General features: G+C 42.2%; 1 protein-coding gene across 3 annotated transcripts in view; it reads right to left on the bottom strand.

The window, feature by feature from the left end:
• sept12 (septin 12) overlaps window positions 1-20,086 on the bottom strand; it is a 64,799-nt gene that overhangs the window by 12,584 nt on the left and 32,129 nt on the right. Inside the window, exons 3-5 of one of the 3 annotated variants that reach the window (XM_036210499.1) lie at window positions 15,677-15,796; window positions 3,817-4,182; window positions 1,924-2,052 (exon numbers count right to left, since the gene is read on the bottom strand). In XM_036210499.1, coding sequence (XP_036066392.1) covers window positions 1,924-2,052; window positions 3,817-4,182; window positions 15,677-15,796 — 615 coding nt within the window. Of the gene's footprint in view, window positions 1-1,923; window positions 2,053-3,816; window positions 4,183-9,284; window positions 9,361-15,676; window positions 15,797-20,086 lie in introns of those variants that run through there. The other 2 variants (XM_024291080.2, XM_036210500.1) reach the window with 2 other exon arrangements.

Below are 20,086 nucleotides of genomic sequence, written 5' to 3'. Positions count from 1 at the left end.
AAACCACAGTCAGAGACCTGTCCCCCACCTGAAGGCGAAGGGACACGACCCTCTCGTCCACCGGTGTGAACTCCAACACTTGGCGGCTGAACTGGGGGCTAACGAGTAAGCCCACTCCGGCCCGCGCCTCTCACCATGGGCAACTCCAGAGTGGTAGAGAGTCCATTCTCTCTCGAGGGACTGAGTTTCAGAACACAGGCTGTGCGTCGAGGTGAGCCCAACTATATCTAGACGGTATCTCTCAACCTCTTGGACAAGCTCAGGCTCCTTACCTCCCAGAGAGGTGACATTCCATGTCCCAAAAGCCAAATTCCATGACCGGGGTTTGGGCCGCCGAGGCACTCGCCTTTGGCTGCTGCCCAAACCACATTGCACCGGCCCCTTCAGATCTCTCCTGCAGGTGGTGGGCCCACTGGCGAGTGATCCCACGTCGCTCCTTCGGGTTGGACCCGACCAGGGCCCGTGGGAGCCCCAACCCCAGGCCTGGCTCGAGGGTGGGGCACCGGTGACGCCAACTTTTTGGTCTTAATTCCACTCGCCATGTTTGGAAGAAGAATGATGAGTTTCTTCACTACTGTGAAGCATGGCAATGGTAGCTTCATGCTATGCATGAAGGGGAGGATTGACCTCCTTTCCTCAGTTAGAGCATTGAAGGTGGTCATAGTTGGGTATGACCCAAAGCAGACAGCCAGGAGAATTGAGGAGTGGTTCCGTGAGAAGAGATGACGGTTGTGGAGTGGTCTAGCCAGTCTCCCGACCTAAACCCAATACAGAATCTTTGGAGGAGCTCAAACTCTGTTTCTCAGCAGCAGCCCAGAAACCTGACTGAGCTAGAGAAGATCTCAAGTGTTGACAAACACTTTCATCAGGTGCTCCGCGTGTGTACCGCTAGCACACATACCTAATAAGACAATAACAGCACTACACCCTTCGCTTGGACGGTCACACCTCTCCGTTAGAATCTGGTGCATTTCAGCGTGTTGTTACTGCCGTTACAACCCTTAAAGCCAAGTTTTTGTTACATGTAAGACAACTGCATTGTCTGCAACTACTTAAAGATACAGACACACTTTTTACCTTTTTGTCTTAAAGGTATTGCGTGATCTCCCTGATCCATTGGTAGTGGGTGGCACATTGAGGACAGAGAATTAAAAGTGACCTGGATGACCAACAGTCCTGCTTCTCAATGTGATCTGCAGTTGGTTCACTGCAGGTACAAACAAGGCAAGTGTGAAGCAGACAGATGTTCTTGTATGTCAGCAAAACTGTCTTAGATTGATTTATGCCAACACTGTGAATGTTCAGAAGCAAACAGAGGAAAGGGGTACATGGGATGTTATTACTGACAGTGATGGGGATGATTAAATATGTGAAATAACCATGAAACATCCTCTACATAAAAAGAAAGAGAAATCCTAAAACTGTTTGCGAAAAATGAGAAGCAATTGTGTGACATTGACCACGTAGAAGAAAGAGAAAGTGCTTTTCATCAAATGTCATGGTACTAATTCCTCAAGATCTGTCTAATATGTTATCATACATGTGTAACTGTCCATTGGTAGGAGAATTGAATTATTGTTTTTTTTTCCATTTTGAATTTATGGCTTGTGATAAAAAAACTGCAGGATATCCTGCAGAGAACTTTTAAAGTCCAAAAGATGTAGCTCCAGACGTGGGAAAGAAAATCCTGAGCTCTTTCTTGTGGTTCACCTTATGGTCGAAAAGCTCAGACTCTGATTCCTGTTATGAGATGAGTAATGAAAGGTTACTGAAATGAAAAAAGGAAGTGGGAGCTGTGTCTGGAAATATCCTCAGCTCACTGACAGTAAAGGGGGGGCTTCACTCTCATAGTAAGGGCAGGTTTTGCAGAGTCCCGTCACTCTGGAGTGACTAAAATCCAGGTGTGTGAAGGTGTGTGCTCACCGTGACTGACGGCATGCAGCCGGACTGTTTTGGAGATCTTCTCTTCATAGTTGGCTGTGCAGGACTTTCGGCTGACTTTGGACTTGAACAAAGTGTTGACCAGCGTCGACTTTCCCAGACCACTCTGACCTGCAGACACATGTGGACGCTGCTTATTGTGTCGGACACAAGCAGGTGCTTCTGACCACAGGTACTGTGTTAAAGGAGAGACATCTGCATCGACAGCCTTACCTGGATGCAGTGACGTCACTGCAGTTACAGCTGTTTGCAATCATAACAAACAACTGGCTTATTGCTTCCACGATGTGTGCAGCCCTTCTCTAGCTAATTTTAAACATTTAAATGTCTCCCCATGCAGCTTCTTTGTGATATGATGGGGCTGTAAATATTATTCATGTATCCAAAAAATGTATCAGTTTGGTCAAGTAAATGAATGAGAATTGTTGCACTATTGCTGTTTGTTTGGTTAGTTTAGCAAAAAGCAGCAAGATTTCTCCTTCTTTGATGAACAAATCAAATGCATTTTCTGTCAAAGAATGAAAATAATGTAGTTTGAAGAAAACCAACTTTAAGAAAGCTCGTCAGTGAAGCAACAAGGAAGTTGTCATGCTCTAAAACATGCACAGGAAGGAACATGCAGATTCAGCTTTCATAACCACTTCCTCCCAGATTACTATTTGTTCTTCAAACACTGAAGAGACACTTTTGCCCTTAAACTTTAGTGTATCTGAAAGCTGGTGAAACGCTGCCACTTTGACTTTCCTGTAAACACTGCTCTTCTTTCCCATAAAACCGACTCCAGAACAGAATCCACCTTAAAGCCTGAGTTTACTGCTGACTTGACATTTTCAGACTGGAAACCCTGATCAGAGGGGTCAGCCTGTTGGAGTTACAGTCAAAGGTACTCAGCAGTTAATGTGTATTACTGATCTTCAACAGTCATGTTTGTCATAACCTGGGCCAAACAAGCATTTCAATCGTATTTATAATAATAAAGCTTTTTCTGATGGTAAATGAGGACAGATTACAGGACAGCATTAATGTGTCTAAATCCAGACATGCACACAGCAGCAGGGCAGCACCCACACACAGGATCTCTGGATGTCATTGGGTCAGAAAGGCTTTGGTCAGAGCAGAGTGGATCTGGAGGACAGTTATGTTTGTGGGAGAAGGTCTTGAGCGGTGACTACATGTACACAGCTGCATTTCTGCCTCAGTAGGTGGAAACCCAACAAAGCGTGACAGAAACTATGGTGCCTTCCTGTGATGGATGGTAACGTACGGAAGCTTACCTGGACTGATCATGGGAGGAGAAATCAGCAGTAAGACTGGGAGGATGTGTTTTTCCAGGTGGGTAGAGTTTCCAAAAATTGTAATACAGTAACAGTATACAGTACACTTTAAAATATTGCTATGAAATATAATAGAAGAAGCAAAAAGTAGTAATTCTAATGATTATTATTGTTGGCATTATTATTATTCATCAATGTATACATTCAGGTAATTTTAGATGTTGGAATAAAAGCTAGAAATGTTTTGAACAGAAAAATAACATCTTGTCTTTTTAGGCTCTCAGTGGATTTCAGAATAAACTGATGTTTTTTATTTTTTTTTTACTGTTCTCATTGAAAAGCATGGAGTTGTAAAACTCTTTTGAGAGAACAATCTGTACAAAAAGTTACTCAAGTTAATGTAAGAGAGCAAACTGAACTCTGTGTCACTTTGAAAGCCCGGTTGAAACTGGAAAGTGTCTGAAAAACAGTGTTAAAGTGCTGAGGCTTTAAGGGAGACTTTGAGGGAAGTCAGAGTCCTGCAGTGGACTGAGGTCTCAGGAGGGGATGAGATCTGGATCCCTCCAGAAGTCTTTTTTCGTCACGTTTGAGTGTTACTCACCAACCACCATGATGTTGAACTCAAAACCAGCCTTTATGGTCTTGCGCCTCATCTGGTCCAGGACAGACTCGATGCCCACATAGCCGAACAGGTCGGCGCCCTGGATGAAGCCTGTCTGCAGGTCAGTGAGAGACTCACAGAGCTGCACCTTCAAGTCCGCTTCCATCTGCTCCGTGTCCTCTTGCCGTTGGTTCTTCTCTGTCTCTGCATCAGCCTCCAGGCGGTCCGCTGTCTCGGCTGCAGCAGGCTGCAGGGTCTCCTCTACTTTGCTCTCCTCTTTGGTGTTTTCTGTCATGATGCCAGCATCCCTCTCCCCTCTGTCCTCCATTGAGGTGAACGGGTCTGTCTCGCACTCTGCAGTCGTTCCTGTGAAAAGACATGTGCAGGTTTAATGAAACTCGGATGTCACTAAAAGAAAACAACCAACAAATCTGTTCACTTCTCTCACAAACCCCCACAGCTATCATACTCCTCCCTCAGAAGTCAGAACAACATCTCAACCACTGCATCTGGTTTAACTCAAAACCTCTGAACACACCAAGTGCACTTGAAACTGACAAACTGTTCCAAAAAGGCAATTTGTTTGAACAGAAGACTTTTAGCTTTCTACACTTGCCTAAAAAGACAAGAATAAGGCAAATACACTATATTGGTGTCAGTTGAACAAAGTTTACTAATGTCTATTTGCCTGATCAACTATTGACTTCATTGTCCAGTGTCTTACATAACATCAGTCCCAGCAGAATGTTAACATGTCTCAAAAGAAACTCATCTTTAAGAAACTGAAGTGGGATTGAAATATCTTGAATATGTTTAAAGACCCAAGTATCAAAAATGAAAAAGATCTTAAAGATCTCACTTAAAACAGAAAAAAAAAATTAGCTCGGACATTCTATGTAATAATGTGGGCAGGTTTAACTCCAGAATGCAGCTTTTGCCTTATGGATCCACATGTACTCTCATGTCCTGTCTAAAAGCCATAAACTCATTATTTTAATAGGACAGATGTGACAGTAGTAACCTGCTATTGTTTTGTGATATTTGTTGATGAATTTCATGTCTTTTACTCAGCTGCCTGGTTATGTACTTCAGATAAATGTTGCTGCAGAGTAAAAACTGCTGCTAAATCAGCATCATTTCCCTGATAAAAACACCTGCTCTCTGCGTCGTTCTCTCCTAACATAGAGGCTGCTTGGCTCATTGGTGATGGAGGGTAACCATCCATGATGATGATGAGGGTTCATGGAGAGCAGGCAGGTCTGAGGCCTTCAAAGACCCCCTCTTTATGTCATTTTCAGAGGTAATCACAGGCAGAGAGGTGACGGGAGAAGCCCTCTTCTTCACCACCACCATGGAAACAGCATCTGCACTGATCTCTGACAGGAGGGAGGAGTTGGGCAAAGAGGCAGGAGGTCCACACATGCTGCTGTGTCTGAGTGAATCAAATGAACAGGAACTCTCGATATTTTCATTGTGTATGTTTAGGGTGATATGACCATTGTTTTTCTTACTAGACAATCTGACATTTCCATGTGGCTGAAGGTGGAAGCTTCTTTTGCTGCTTCACCAAAGCGCCATGCTGCTCCAACTCCCTGTAGCCTCTAGGCACTTCTTCATTTCCATATATCCAAATAAAACATCTGGACCCGACCAGAGATCTGAATTTCTGATGAAAACAAACATAAACTAAGATTCACAGCCATGGACGGCATGCTGGCTGTACTCTGGAATGTCTTCTAGTGCGACAGTGGCTCAGGTGGTAGAGCGGGTCGGCCAATGATCGAAGGATAGGCGGTTCGATTCCGGCTCCCGCCAGCCAAGTGTCGTTGTGTCCTTGGGCAAGACACTTAACCCTACTTGCCTCCAGTGTGGCTCCACTGGTGTGTGAATGCGTATGAATGTTCCGGCAGTGGTCAGAGGGGCCGTAGGCGCGTACTGGCAGCCACGCCTCTGTCAGCCTGCCCCAGGGCAGCTGTGGCTACAGTAGTAGTTCACCATCATCAAGTGTGAATGAATAATGGATACACAATACACAATGTAAGCGCTTTGAGCGTCTGGAAAAGCGTAGATAAATCCAATCCATTATTATTATTCCTGCTCCGCTCCATTCTGATCATCCACTTGCAAACAAATAGATCCATGAATGTCTTCAAGTCAGTGGTGCAGACATATGGTGGTTGTAGGTGCCAGTGTTCAGCAGTGGAGCCAGCATCAGTGTGTGAGTGGGACTGTAAAGGTAGAAAAGTGCTATGCAAGTATTTACCATTTATTTTTGTGTTTGTGTTTTTATGTATTCCTGTCTTATTTTATGTTAGCATTTTATTTTAATTCTACCAGAAACCCTTTACAATGTAATATTGTTTGAAAGCTGCTGCACAAATAAAGCCTAATGTCTGAACTCTGGCAACAGGTGGAGGGGAGGAGTCCCTTCCAGCAGAGAAGCTGCAGATTACCGAGCTCAGACATTCACAGGAATCACACTGAAGCCGTGACATTAGTGTAACCGTGGATAGACCTGCTGTACAAGGAGACGCTACATTAGCTCCAACTGCAACAAAAAGTACACCCACATACCAGTGAGGTAAAGCCAACGCATCCATACTGACAAAAGCTTACCAGCTGCCACTTACATCCATTTTATTCAACACACTGGTGGTACAGCTGGACCCATTCAGATTTAAATGACCACATTTTAAAAATACTCTTCCCAGACTAATTAGCTTCAAAAATGATACATTTCTTTTCATTTTATATCAAGCTCCAAGAAGTGTCAGATCCTCTTGTGTTGGTCTGGTAGTCAAACCTTAAGCTCATGCTAAATCCTCATTAATCCCAGTAGACCTGCTCCGTTCAACAGCTTCTCCAGGATCATCTTTTATCAGGATCTTTTTAAAAAGACAACGGAGTTTTGAACTTACAATTTCTATATTAAAACTACTGTTTGTATAGTTTAGACTAAATCTTCATTTTTGTAAGAATGCTTATATAGTTTTGTGTTTAAATTATTATTTTGTTGACACTAATAGTTTACATTAGTGCTTAAATCTGCAGATTTCTATTCTTATACCTACATTTGTATATATATTCCGTATTATTTAGGTTTATTTGAATTGCTTTCATCTCAGTTTTTCCTCTCAGGGTTTTCTTGGTTCATTTCTCAGAATTCTCCTTTTATAATTTTAGTTCTAATACTAGATTCGTGTTTTAAAAACTTTTTGTGCACGTTATATTTTATGAAGATCCATTTAAAAACAGATGTATTTTTACAATTTGATCTAAAATGTATTTGATAATATATATAAACAGTGATTCAAAGAGATATTAGCTGTATTGTTTGTGTTTTATTACTTTTATGAAGCGGGTTATACATCATACGTGTGTGGGTGGGTGGGTGGAGGGTGTGTGGGGGTGTGAATGCTGTAAAAGGATTAGCTAGAAGTGACTCTGCTGTTTAAGTGTAATCTGTGCACACAGTTAAAGTGCACTCTCATGCAGCTCTGCACATGTTTGAGACCTACTTCAATGGAAACACTGTTCTCAGTGCTTTTAACACCAAGGAAAAATCTTCTTCTTTTCTTTGGGCTTTTCCCTTCAGGGGTCGCCACAGCGAATCAGTTTCCTCCATCTGTCTTCAGCATCCTCCAATCTAACACCAGCCACCTTCATGTCTTCATTCACTGCATCCATAAACCTCCTCTTTGGTCTTCCTCTAGACCTCTTTCCTGCAGCTCTAGACTCAGCATCCTTCTACCAATATATTCACTGTCTCTCCTCTGAACATGTCCAAACCATCTCAGTCTGGCCTCTCTGACTTTATCTCCAAAACCTCTAACATGTGCTGTCCCTCTGATGTATTCATTCCTGATCCTATCCATCCTGGTCACTCCCAAAGAGAACCTCAGCAAGAACACCAAGGTAAAATAAGCTTAATAATTGCATTTCTTAGTATTTTTTTGTTCAAATCATTGTGAATCAGGTGCAGACAAACAAAAATGGCAGAAACTATTAGGCTGCAATTGGATGGATCACACAACAAGCAGAGGCTTGTTGTGTGATCCATCCAACTGCAGCCTAATAGTTTCATAAACGTCTTTGTTTACCTGGTCTGAGCTGGGATCTGGATCTAAACTGGATAACTCTGATTTTACTAACAATTTTTGTTAAGCCGGTAATGTTAGGTTGGGTGTGTGAAGAGCTGTAGGCTAGTGGGAGAGCATGTAAACAGATGGATGATGGGAAATGGTTACTCCGGACCAACAGTCCCGCCCACATCTCAGAGGTGAATTTCTAATATACTCTAATATATGTCCCAGAAAACCACACGTTTTTGATTTTGACTCAACGCCATAATCATAATTTACTGGGAAAGGCTCTAAAATAGATCGAAATGGAGTGGGACTTTAAAGGAAAAGGAATTTCTGATCACTTTTTGTAATGACATTTGAATAATTTAATGTCTCTTTATTATGAATCTTTTCATATAAAATACTTCAAAAATACTATTAAAATTAGAGCCTTATTTAAATATGATCTTGTTTCCATGCAACTACAAATATTAGTTGTTCTTATTGTAATCCTGCTTTCCTGCTTTTTTCGTAATGATTGGCTTTTCTTCTTTAGGAATGCAGATGGATATTAATGACTTAAAATCGTATCTGTGAATCTCTGCTGCTTTAAGACAACTATCTCACAGAATAAAATTTGCTGTTTAAACTTTAAAAAAACGAATATTAGTACATTAGCTTGTCTAAGTTTTTCTCTTTGTACATGAAAACATATAAAATGAAGGAATTCACTTTAAACCTATATATTTTGTCAAACCATCAGAACATGTAAATCTTTGTGCAGCAGATCTCAGATTTGTTTCTTGAATTTACCATATTTTCGAAGTTTCCCACGTGGATGACCTATCAAAGCTCTGACGTATGAAGTTTAAACTGGGAAGGCGAAATCTTTTTTGGCAGGCATTAAGATGATGGGGGTGGGGCCAGATGATGACGTCAGAGCCACAAACTGTTGCCAGCCACGTGTCCTCGCCGCGTTTTCCCCATCAAAACACTTCATTTGAAGGACCAGCAGTCAGGTTAGGCCTGCATCCGGCTGAAGGTCCTCGGTGGTTTTTCGAGTTGCTCACACTCTTTGAAGGAGTGCATGTCAAGAGGTCGGTTGGACTCTGAAAGTTTGGATGAGAGTACGGCTAAGGACCACATGACCAGAACTTCCAGAATCCAGTCATGAGGTGACGTCTTCAGCAGCTCAGAGCGACACTAACATTGAAGGATTGCTTCAACCACAACAGACTGCATTGACTCAGCGGGGGTCATTTGATTAAAGTTTGGAGGCCTCCCAGTTCCCCACCCCCATCCAGGGTGAAACAGCGGACCAGTCTTACCCTTTCTTTTGTTAGACCCAGGGCCCCCCAAAATCCTCATAAAGGACAGAAGTTAAAGCCAGAGAAAAGTTCCTACCTGTTCTCATCCACCAAGGCGCAGAGAAACTCCTGTTTGGAAAACAGAGCAGGAACACACCCACCTGCACAGCAGAGCCCCCACCCCCCCGTCCGCCTATCTACCGCTATGCGGTTCCCCCCCGATGTCAGCGGCAAAGTGAAGAAAGGCTGAGGCACAGGAAGGTGGGGGTGTGGTTGGGATCTGTTCACATGCAAATGAAGTCAAGGAGCTTCCACTAATCCCCGGGAAGAGTATGAGAGCGCCCCCACAGGGTCATTTACAGAGCGGTCCCACACTGACGACACTGAGCCGCTCTGCCACTGCTTTCAATCCCTTCAGTCAAAATAACTAATGGTGTGTCTCCACACACCCTGAAGCCAACATCTGGATTCAAACTCAGCTTCACCGGAACACAAAGTAAAAGAAGGGACCCCCCATTACCACAGGACAGGATAGTTCTGTTTTTTACTTATTTTCCATCAAAAGCGAACCTGTCCCAGGTCTTAGCTGGTTCCACTTCATGAGAGTAGAGCCAGTTTATCCGTTTATCTATGACATGTTTTAGAGATGAAGAAAGAACACCAACAGTTCAGGAAGACTTCTCTCAAGTCCTTCCATACTGTGTTCTTCTCCTTCCAACACTAGTGATCTCTTTTTGGAGGTCCATTCATGTTCCTTATAGAGATACACAACAATATTTGGATATTGCCAGTATTAGTAAACATATTAGAAATGCTTGTTACCTAGAGCAGTGGTCCCCAACCACCGAGCCGTGGACCGGTGTCAGTCCGTGGACCCCTTGCCACAGGGAAGAACTAATAAATTATACCTGTTTTTTTGTTGTTGTTTGTTTTTACACAAGAAAAGTTGCTTGTGGAACCTTTCTCTGCAAATGGAAAAGAAGAGACTGAACAACAGGTGCTTCACACATCGTACCTGTCTGCAGAGATACGTGACCTTCATGAACAACGGTCATAGAAATGCTCAGACAAGATCATCCATTCAGATGAACATTTCAGAGAAGTTGTGAACACGATTCATGCGAACACTTCCATAGAAAAAAGGAGAGTTGCGCGGTGCGTGCAGGGGGACGGGCGATCAGTAATAGTCATGAGTTTGAGTTCTGCTGTTTGTAAAAAATATTTTTGTGTTAAAATGTTTCACTTGAAGGTTTTACATGAAGCTTCAAAGTAGTCCAATAAAGAAAGTAAACTAGTTTTTAACCACTCTTGACATGACAAGAGTGGTTATCATTATTATTATTATGAAGATACCATCTTCTCTTCTCCAGAACCTGAACTAGACACTAGGAACAGATGAGGGTTTAGTGCATGTGCAGCAGAGCTGTTGATGGAAAGAAGATCATTCATTCAAACAGAGTCTGTCCAAGACAGTTTGATTGATTTAAAAGGAGAAATACTCGGAAATGCAAAAACAAAATTATTTCTTTTTACATTTGTTCTCTTTCATGACACACAGACATGTTAGAAACTCTAAAACTGGATTTTTATCAGAGGGGGATTTTACTGATAGAATTTTAGTGTTTCAGTGGAGTTTTAGTCGTAGTCTGTCTCCTGTCAGTCACTTCAGGTTCATGTTGATCATCTGCATCTGTTTTCATTTCTGTTCATTGTCTTCAGTGTGTAAAACTGTCTTGTTTTCAGTTTGACATTGTCAGGCCATCTGCTTTATTTCTCCACAGGTTTTTGTCCTGTTTTAGTTTCTTATTTAACTTCAGTTTCTACCACCAAGCCCAGTTTCATGTGTTTTGGGTTCGGACACATTTTCCTGCTTTTGACAGCTGAGCCCAAAGTGACTCTTGTTCTATATTCACATCCGGCTAAACTCTCTATTGCTTCCTGTCCTCTAAACACATGATTTTGCTATGATTTCAAAGATTTTCCTTCAAAAGATTGTGAAACTGAATGAAACAGAATTTAAAGAAGCTATTTTTAATCAGAAAATATGACATTAAACAGATTAATTTAGTTTCAGACCTGTAGTGAGGCAGCTATGAAGTTGTTATAAATGCCATTCTTTCATTTTAAAACTCTTTTTCGTTTTTATTTTGTGCTTAGCGTTCAACTTCCTGTCCCTGCACGATCTGTGTTCTGACTTGATGCTCCGCACTCAGTCATCTGGCTAAAGTAAAACGGACTCTTTGACTAATCTAGATATATAATCTGAAATATAACCTCAATAAAGCTCGTTGAATCAGCGGATGGTGACTAGTTAGACCAGAACTAAATGTTTAAGCTGCTTCATTGTCAAATGTCTTCAGTTCAGGAGCAGCAGAAGTTTCTCTCCCTCTCTCTTAGTCCGAGTGGAGTCACAGTATGATGGAACACCGGGGGTGGGGGGGTAAGGGGGGGTGTGTTGTTGCAACGTTTTTCTTTTTTATTCTTATATCGCTAACAAGAGTTAATTAATATAAATACAAATAAAAGTTTAACAAACAGGGCACAAGGGCACTTTTTAATACAAGGCAAATAGGGCAGGTGCTCATGCACCCCTGAGGCCCTACGTGTGCACGTGCCTGTGGCCCGCCTATCTAATTGTTGCATCAGAAACCAGAGCTTTTTCAAACCGTTTAAGTGCTCCATCATGATTTGAATAGAAATACTCAAAAATAGTGTCTAAAATCTTAAATTGCTTTTTATATGTCCTTCAACACATCGCTGACCGATTAAACAATGACAATATTTATCGCTATAGAACTTTTTCTCGATAGAAAATCAGTTTATCGTGATAGATTTATTTTGAAGGATCTGAAAAAACACTCGCCGGTTGAGAGTGTTTTCTCCTCTCTGGCAGGTAAAAGTTAGAGGGTTAGTCACCACATGGTGAGTAAAACATGTTTGTTTCTAAGTGTTGTGTTTATGAGCTCTTCTTTTGACGAATTTATCGTCTTCTCCACCTTTACTGTCGAGAAAAACGCACGAGAAAAACATAAAAATTAGATATAAACGAGGCACCACACCCCACCCCCGTGGTCACTTCACCTGTGCAGCATCTACTTTGGCTGATAAAACAGTAGAACACGCATTGATTTTGAACTGAATCCTCAGAACTGGAGGATAAAGCTGCTTCACTTAAAGCAGCAACTGACAGATTCAAAGAAAGTGTTGATTTGGAGACAGCGCAGATGTTAGACGCTAAAGCTAACATGCTAACACTAATGCTAACTAGCTCCTCTGTCTGTCATCTTTAAGTAAACATGGACTGGTTTAATGTTGGACAGTCTTTTCATGGACTGGCTTTTAATACATGGCGGATAGATACAACAAAACTAATTCATAGGACATTAATAAGAATGGTAATTTTTGCAACGTCTGTAGCATTACCGAGCCGGTGTTACACCAAACACTGTGACCCGTCAAATGTGATGAATGCTCCGCCCTCTTAAAGCAGCAGAATTAATGTCAATAATGATATAAAATGACAATAACCCAAGAGATTATGATGTTTTCTGTCGTTTTTTTTTGTTATAATTTATTATAAAATCACATTACACCGATTTTAAGACTGCTGCATTGCCTCCCTGTGCAATTCAGAATTGATTTTAAAAATCTTTTATTGGTTCACAAATGTTTTTATGGTATCAGGCCTTCTTATTTATCCATCCATCCATCTTCTTCCGCTTCATCCTGGACCGGGTCGCGGGGGCAGCAGTCAAAGCAAAGATGCCCAGACTTCCCTCTCCCCGGCCACTTCCTCCAGCTCCTCTGGGGGGACCCCGAGGCGTTCCCAGGCCAGCCGAGAAACATAGTCTCTCCAGCGTGTCCTGGGTCTTCCCCGGGGCCTCCGCCCAGTGGGACATGCCCGGAACACCTCACCAGGGAGGCGTCCAGGAGGCATCCGGACCAGATGCCCGAGCCACCTCAACTGGCTTCTCTCGATGCGGAGGAGAAGTGGCTCTACTCCGAGCTCTCTACGGGTGACCGAGCTTCTCACCCTATCTCTAAGGGAGCGTCCAGCCACTCTCTGGAGGAAACTCATTTCAGCCGCTTGTAGTCTTATTTATCTGATATGATTTTAAGGTATGAGCCCTCGCGGACCCTGAGGTCCTCTGGAACAGGTCTTGTGCTTATTCCAAAAGTTAGAACTAAAACATACGGCGAGGCCTCATTCAGTCATTATGGACCTCGCCTGTGGAACAGCCTCCCAGGGAGCCTCAGGGCCGCAGAGACTGTTCATGTTTTTAAAGGAAGGCTCAAGACCTACCTTTGTAATCTGGATTTTGGTTAAAATTTTGAAAGTTATCTGATCTTTTGTTTTATCCTCTCTTTTTATTTAATTAATATGTATTTATTTTTACTGAATTATGTCTGTCTATTTTAAAATAGATATATATATTTTATTTTTACTTGTCTTATTTATATCAGTTTTTATTTATTTATTTTAATCTATTTGACTCCTTTTACATTTTTAACTCCAGTGTCTTCCTCTGAGGGATCCTCCACATCAGTGATTGACCTTTCTCAGTAAAGGAGTCGCTGCAGTTGGACCTCCCGGGTCTGGCTCTTTGCTTGGATCGGGGGGGGGCGTAGTAGCGTACTCTGTGAACTTGATTGGGGGGGGGGTCACTGGTGTGGACAGGTCCCTAAATATTGTTTCCTCATTGCTGTACAAAGCCAGATTTCTAGATTTCTATTTTCCAGCTTTTTAGTAATTATTTATTTATTTATTGTTCTTCGATATCATGGTGTGGCAATATGTCGATGTGTGTTTGCGTGTGTGTATGGTGGGGTGGGGTTTGAGGGAATTGTCCTTTTTTTACATTTTTATTATGTTTTATGTAAAGCACTTTGAGTGAAATTGATTTTTCTTTGAAAAGTACAAATAAAGTTTGATTTGATCACCTGGAGAAAGAATTAGGAAATCTCTGGTAAATCTGTCCTCGTTACAGTTAAATGACAAAGACTTGTTCACGCCATTTATGAATTACTTTTCTTCATTTTCCTTAACCCTTTAACACTGGAGCTCTAGTGTTTATGTTCTTTGATTGACTGTAACTTTACAACTGTTAATGTGATAATCACAATAATAATCACGATAACATTGATCGCATCAACGATCAAAAAGTTACAGTGTGTTAAAGATTTTGTGTTTACGCCTCACCGACGACGCCTCAGGTTTTGAAGGGTTAAAAAAAACAATACTCAGAAAAAAGTTCAAAAAGTAAAACGCTTAAGTTATTTCTGTGTAAAATAGTGTTAAAATTTGACTGGTAAAAAATATGCTTGGCTTTTAGATTTTTTTTAGAATCTAGTGGCCAACAAGGCTGGTGACTCAAAAATGAAATTACAGCCCCTCTGTGGAGGCATTTTACTTAATTAAAAATCAACAAAAAACAGAGTAATATTCACTGAAAACTGAGTAGAAGGCAAGTTCCTTCTAAGACTGGAAATCCCATCAACCTTTTTATCAGCTGAAGCAGCGACACTGAGCATGCTCAATCTTAGACTGAAATAAACGATAATTCTCCAGCAAAAACATCAACGTTCAGAGCAGCACAGCAGCAACAGTCTAAACTATGACAAGAAATTCTGAGAGTTTGCTTTAAGTTCCTGGCTTATTCACTGCATGTTGATAAAAATGTTTTTCAGTTTCATGTTAGCTCAGTAAACCTTGAAAACATAAGAATGTATTTGTAGAATTAAGGTTTTTAGTTTTAAATGAAATGATCAAACAGTTTCGTGTTCTGTTTTATTACGCTCTGTTTGAAAGTTCAAACCTTTTGCTTTCATTTTCAGTTATGTTTGTCTTATGTCTTTTCTTAGTTATCGGGGGAAAAACAGTTGTCCTGCAGTGCATCTATATGGTTAGTGTAATAGGAAATGAATGTTTAAATCGAAGCAACCTGCTGATGATCACACATTTCTCTTGTGAGCCACAGTGTTGAAATTCAATTTAAATCGTGTTATACATTGTTATTGCATGATGTGAAAAAACTATATTGTGATATAAAAAATACCAAATCACCCAGCCCTACTCCATCATGAGAAAAATGCACCAAGAACATGTTGAGAACACGATTTTCATTAGAGTGGATTGTTAAAGCAATCCATCCGTTTTCTAGGTCTGCTTTATCACAGGGTTTTTGTAGCCCAACTATCTGCAGTCCAATGAGAACATTTTAGGAATGTTTTCTGCAGGACTGCATTGCTTCACGTCACCTGATGACGGCCCCGAGCCAGAACAGTAAAAAACTGATGAAACAGCACGATGATAAAGACTACGCCATAGTGTTCAGTCGAAATTACTCAAGTCGCAGCAGAAAGAACACAAGCATGAACCAAGAAGCATAGAGAACAGATAGATCGTCACATCTGCAGCGAGCAGGCAAAACCAAACAGACACGAGAAGATTCAAACACGGTGAGGAGGAAGAAGAGAGGTGATCTTTACCTAAGGAGAAGGTGCAGCTGTCTGCACATATGCACCACAGAGCAGGAAGTCTATGTGAGGGCTGTCTCCAACTGTCATGCACTTCCTGTTCTGTGGAGGAAATGGCCTCTTGGTTGATTCCTGCAAAAATCCCCACAATATCAATCTGAAGATCACTCAAACATTTGTCACAGTGTGCTAAATCCACGTATTTGTTAACAAAACACAGACAGGTTTCTGTGTCTGGGTTCATGAGGGGGCAGCAAAACCACAGCTTATCAATCAGGACCACCGATGAGTTTCTCAGTTGTCCTCATGAACTTTTCTAATGGCGCACCCTCTGGAAAAAACTCATTTCAGCTGCTTCTATTCAGGACCTCGTTCTTCTGGTCATGACCCAGAGATCATGAGTACAGGTGAGAACTGATCAACCGGTAAATAAACAGCTTTGCTTTCTGGCTCAGGTCTCTGTACAGCGACTGTATAACAGCGCAGTAACATAAAACATACTTCATCCTTCACATCATAATGCAGCTGGAGAACTCAAGCACAACCAGAAAACCTGGGATCCCAACAAAACCTAACTCAAAGAAAGTGGTAAACGGCCTATCCAGCACTTGTGTACCTTGGTTAAGGACCAAAGCGTTTACAGTGACAGTCACGTTTACCCATTCACACAAACATTCACTCACTGATGGCTCTGCTGCTGAACCTATAACCACCAGGACCAATAGGGGTTCAGAGTCTTGCTCAAGGACACTTCAACACATGGGTGGGAGAGGCAGGAACTAAGCCACCATTCCTCTGGTCTGAGATGTTTTTTAAATTTATTTAACCTTTATTTAACCAGGTTGAAAAACCTGTTGAGATCAAGATCTCTTTTACAAGGGTGACTTGGCCAAGTGGTCAGCAGCACACGTTCCAAAAATAAAGTTACAGTTTAAAGAAAAAAACAAAATAAGCTGTGAAATTGGAATATGTACAAGATTGACCACTCTACTCCAAACTACATAACACATAAGCAATCGTTGACACTTCTCAGCAGGTTTCCTACAGGATCAACAGTCTGGGACATTAGTGTGTGTGAAGTGAAGAATGGGTGGAGGAGGGGTTTAGGGGTGATGAGTGACTACAGAGTGTCATCAACAATGAAAGGAAAGGTGTAGAAGACGGTGGAGAGGAGCCATGTTGTTGGTTTAGAGACTGATACAGAGACAGGAGGCAGAGATGAAGATACTGAGGTTCTCTCTGGGAGGGAGGGACCTGTAGGGATGTGTGATATATCGGTGCCAGTATCGGCATCAGCCGATATTTGCATCATTTGAGATTATCGATATCGTACTGACGTACGCCTTGATGTTTCTCTTTTACTTTGATATGTGGTTACTGCTGTGCTACAATTGCACAAACAGAGCTGGAAAAAACAAGGAACAGTTTACTTTTGACACATAAATTCTTAGGAATACTAAACCAGAAACTAACCAGGATTTCCTCAGTGATGGTGAGCGAAGAGAGAAGAGCGCAGCGCTGACAGGGACATATGGAGTATAGAAAACCGCCTGCCTGGTGTTCTGCGGGTGGTTGCGTCCTTCTGATAGAAGCTGGGTGGGATCTACTTGTGCATTTGCCCCACGTCACAACCGGTTTTGGCTCGATAAGCCCCGGCTGCCATGTGCTTTAAGGAGAACGCCACCCGGACGTCGCCACAGCAGGGCCATGGACTCACACTGTCCTCAGTGCGCTCTGACTGCGTTGCGCCACCCCAGGTGTTCCTGGCTCATATACAACAGGTGCAAGTGGTCTGCAGCAGTCTATAAACCAGCCAGTTCATAAACACAGACTGAGGAGCCTAACAGTTTGAGTAAATCTGTTCTATCTGTGTGTAGATCAGAACCTTGAATAATAAGCACTCTTAGCTAGCCGCTTCAAGACTCCGAGACCTTTAAAACAAGTTGGGCTTTCCTTAAGATCATTTAACAAGATGCGAAAACTCTCTGGAACCGTACATTTTATATAATGAAAGGTTACTCGAGCAGCGACCCAGCATGAACGGTGCAGATTACAGATTTTTGTGTCTTTCAGTGTGAACCAGTGGGCTCTTAATGAAAACATAACCATGTCTCTGGCTCCATTTGAACAACTGACTCAAGAAATCAGCTCACATCTGGCCACCACTGATGACATCATCCCTTCTGCGGTGGCACTGAAACATCTGCTGAGCAAGACGGTGTTCACCGATTTTGGAGACCAGAAGCAGTGGAAGAGTGCTTCACCTCCACTTTTTCTGAACTGTTGTACTATTTAGCCACCATTTTGGACCTCAGACACAAAGATTTGTACTTTGACACATCACTGCAGTAGTTAAGCTACAAAAGGAAGTTCACAGAAAGATGACAGTGACCAGAGAGGACAACTGCAGAGCAACAGTGGCATCAAACGCACACACAGAAGAAGAAGATGCCCCAGGACAAAAGAGAGAGACCGAATGATGGAAAAGAGACAGTACTGAGAGACAAGATCAATGAAATCCTGGAGGAGAGGCAGATCATGGAGCAACGGACACAGAAGAGTGCCCCATCAGTTCTATTGGTAATTACACTGAAAATAATCTAATATTTTAAATATTTATAAAGACTTAGTTAACTCAGTCATATATACGGTGGGGCAACAAAGTATTTAGCCAGCCACCAACTGTGCAAGTTCTCTCAATTACAAAGGATCAGGGAAGTCTGACATTTTCATAATAGGTATACTATGATGCTATGAGAGTGGGTTCGATTCCCGCCCTGCCCGCTCATGTGTCAAAGTGTCGTGGGGCAAGACACTGAACCCATCATTGCCTCGGGTGGAAGGTTGGCTCCAGTGTTCAGCAGTGGAGTCGCCATCAGGTAGAAAAACGCTATAAAAGTATACACCATATACTATTTACCATGAGAGACAAAAAGAGAAAAGAAATCCAAAAAAATCACATTGTCTGATTTTTATACAATTCAATTGTAAATTATGGTGGAAAATAAGTATTTGATCAATAACAAAAGTTCATCTCAATACTTTGTTGGCAATGACAGCAGTCAAGCGTTTTCAGTAAGTCCTCACAAGGTTTTCACAAACTGTTGCCGGTATTTTGGTCCATTCCTCTGCAGATCTCCTCTAGAGCAGTGATGTGTTGGTCCATTCCTCCATGCAGATCTCCTCTAGAGCTGTGATATTTTGGTCCATTCCTCCATGCAGATCTCCTCTAGAGCAGTGATACTTTGGTCCATTCCTCCATGCAGATCTCCTCTAGAGCTGTGATGTTTTGGTCCATTCCTCCATGCAGATCTCCTCTGGAGCAGTGATGTTTTGGTCCATTCCTCCTGTAGATCTCCTCTAGAGTAGTTATGTTTTGGTCCATTCCTCCTGTAGATCTCCTCTAGAGCAGTGATGTTTTGGTCCATTCCTCCATCTGATCTCTAGAGCAGTGATGTTTTGGTCCATTCCTCCATCAGATCTCCTCTAGAGCAGTGATTTTTTGGTCCATTCCTCCATGCAGATCTCCTCTAGAGTAGTTATGTTTTGGTCCATTCCTCCATCTGATCTCTAGAGCAGTGATGTTTTGGTCCATTCCTCCATGCAGATCTCCTCTAGAGCAGTGTTTCCCAACCCTGGTCCTCGGGGCACATTGTCCTGCATGTTTTCCATGTTGCCCTGCTTATGCACACCTGATTCAGCTCATCATCAGGCTCAGCAGAAGCCTGACAATGACGGTCATCAAAGGCAGGTGTGTTTGAGCAGGGTTGGATTAAAAAAATGCCGGACAGTGTGCCTTGAGGACCAGGGTTGGGAAACACTGCTCTAGAGCAATTATGTTTTGGTCCATTCCTCCCATCAGATCTCCTCTAGAGCAGTGATGTTTTGGTCCATTCCTCCATCAGATCTCCTCTAGAGCAGAGATGTTTTGGTCCATTCCTCCAGGCAGATCTCCTCTAGAGCAGTGATGTTTTGGTCCATTCCTCCTGTAGATCTCCTCTAGAGCAGTGATGTTTTGGTCCATTCCTCCAGGCATATCTCCTCTAGAGCAGTGATATTTTGGTCCATTCCTCCATGCAGATCTCCTCTAGAGCAGTGATGTTTTGGTCCATTCCTCCATGCAGATCTCCTCTAGAGCAGCGATATTTTGGTCCATTCCTCTGCAGATCTCCTCTAGAGCAGAGATGTTTTGGTATATTCCTCCATCAGATCTCTAGAGCAGTGATGTTTTGGTATATTCCTCCATCAGATCTCTAGAGCAGTGATGTTTTGGTCCATTTCTCCATCAGATCTCTAGAGCAGTGATGTTTTGGTCCATTTCTCCATCAGATCTCCTCTAGAGCAGTGATTTTTTTGGTCCATTCCTCCATCTGATCTCCTCTAGAGCAGTGATTTTTTTGGTCCATTCCTCCCTGCAGATCT

The sequence above is a fragment of the Oryzias melastigma genome, linkage group LG24 (genome assembly GCF_002922805.2).
Source record: "Oryzias melastigma strain HK-1 linkage group LG24, ASM292280v2, whole genome shotgun sequence".
Classification (NCBI taxonomy): domain Eukaryota; kingdom Metazoa; phylum Chordata; class Actinopteri; order Beloniformes; family Adrianichthyidae; genus Oryzias; species Oryzias melastigma.
This window is presented reverse-complemented; position numbering and strand designations above follow the sequence as displayed.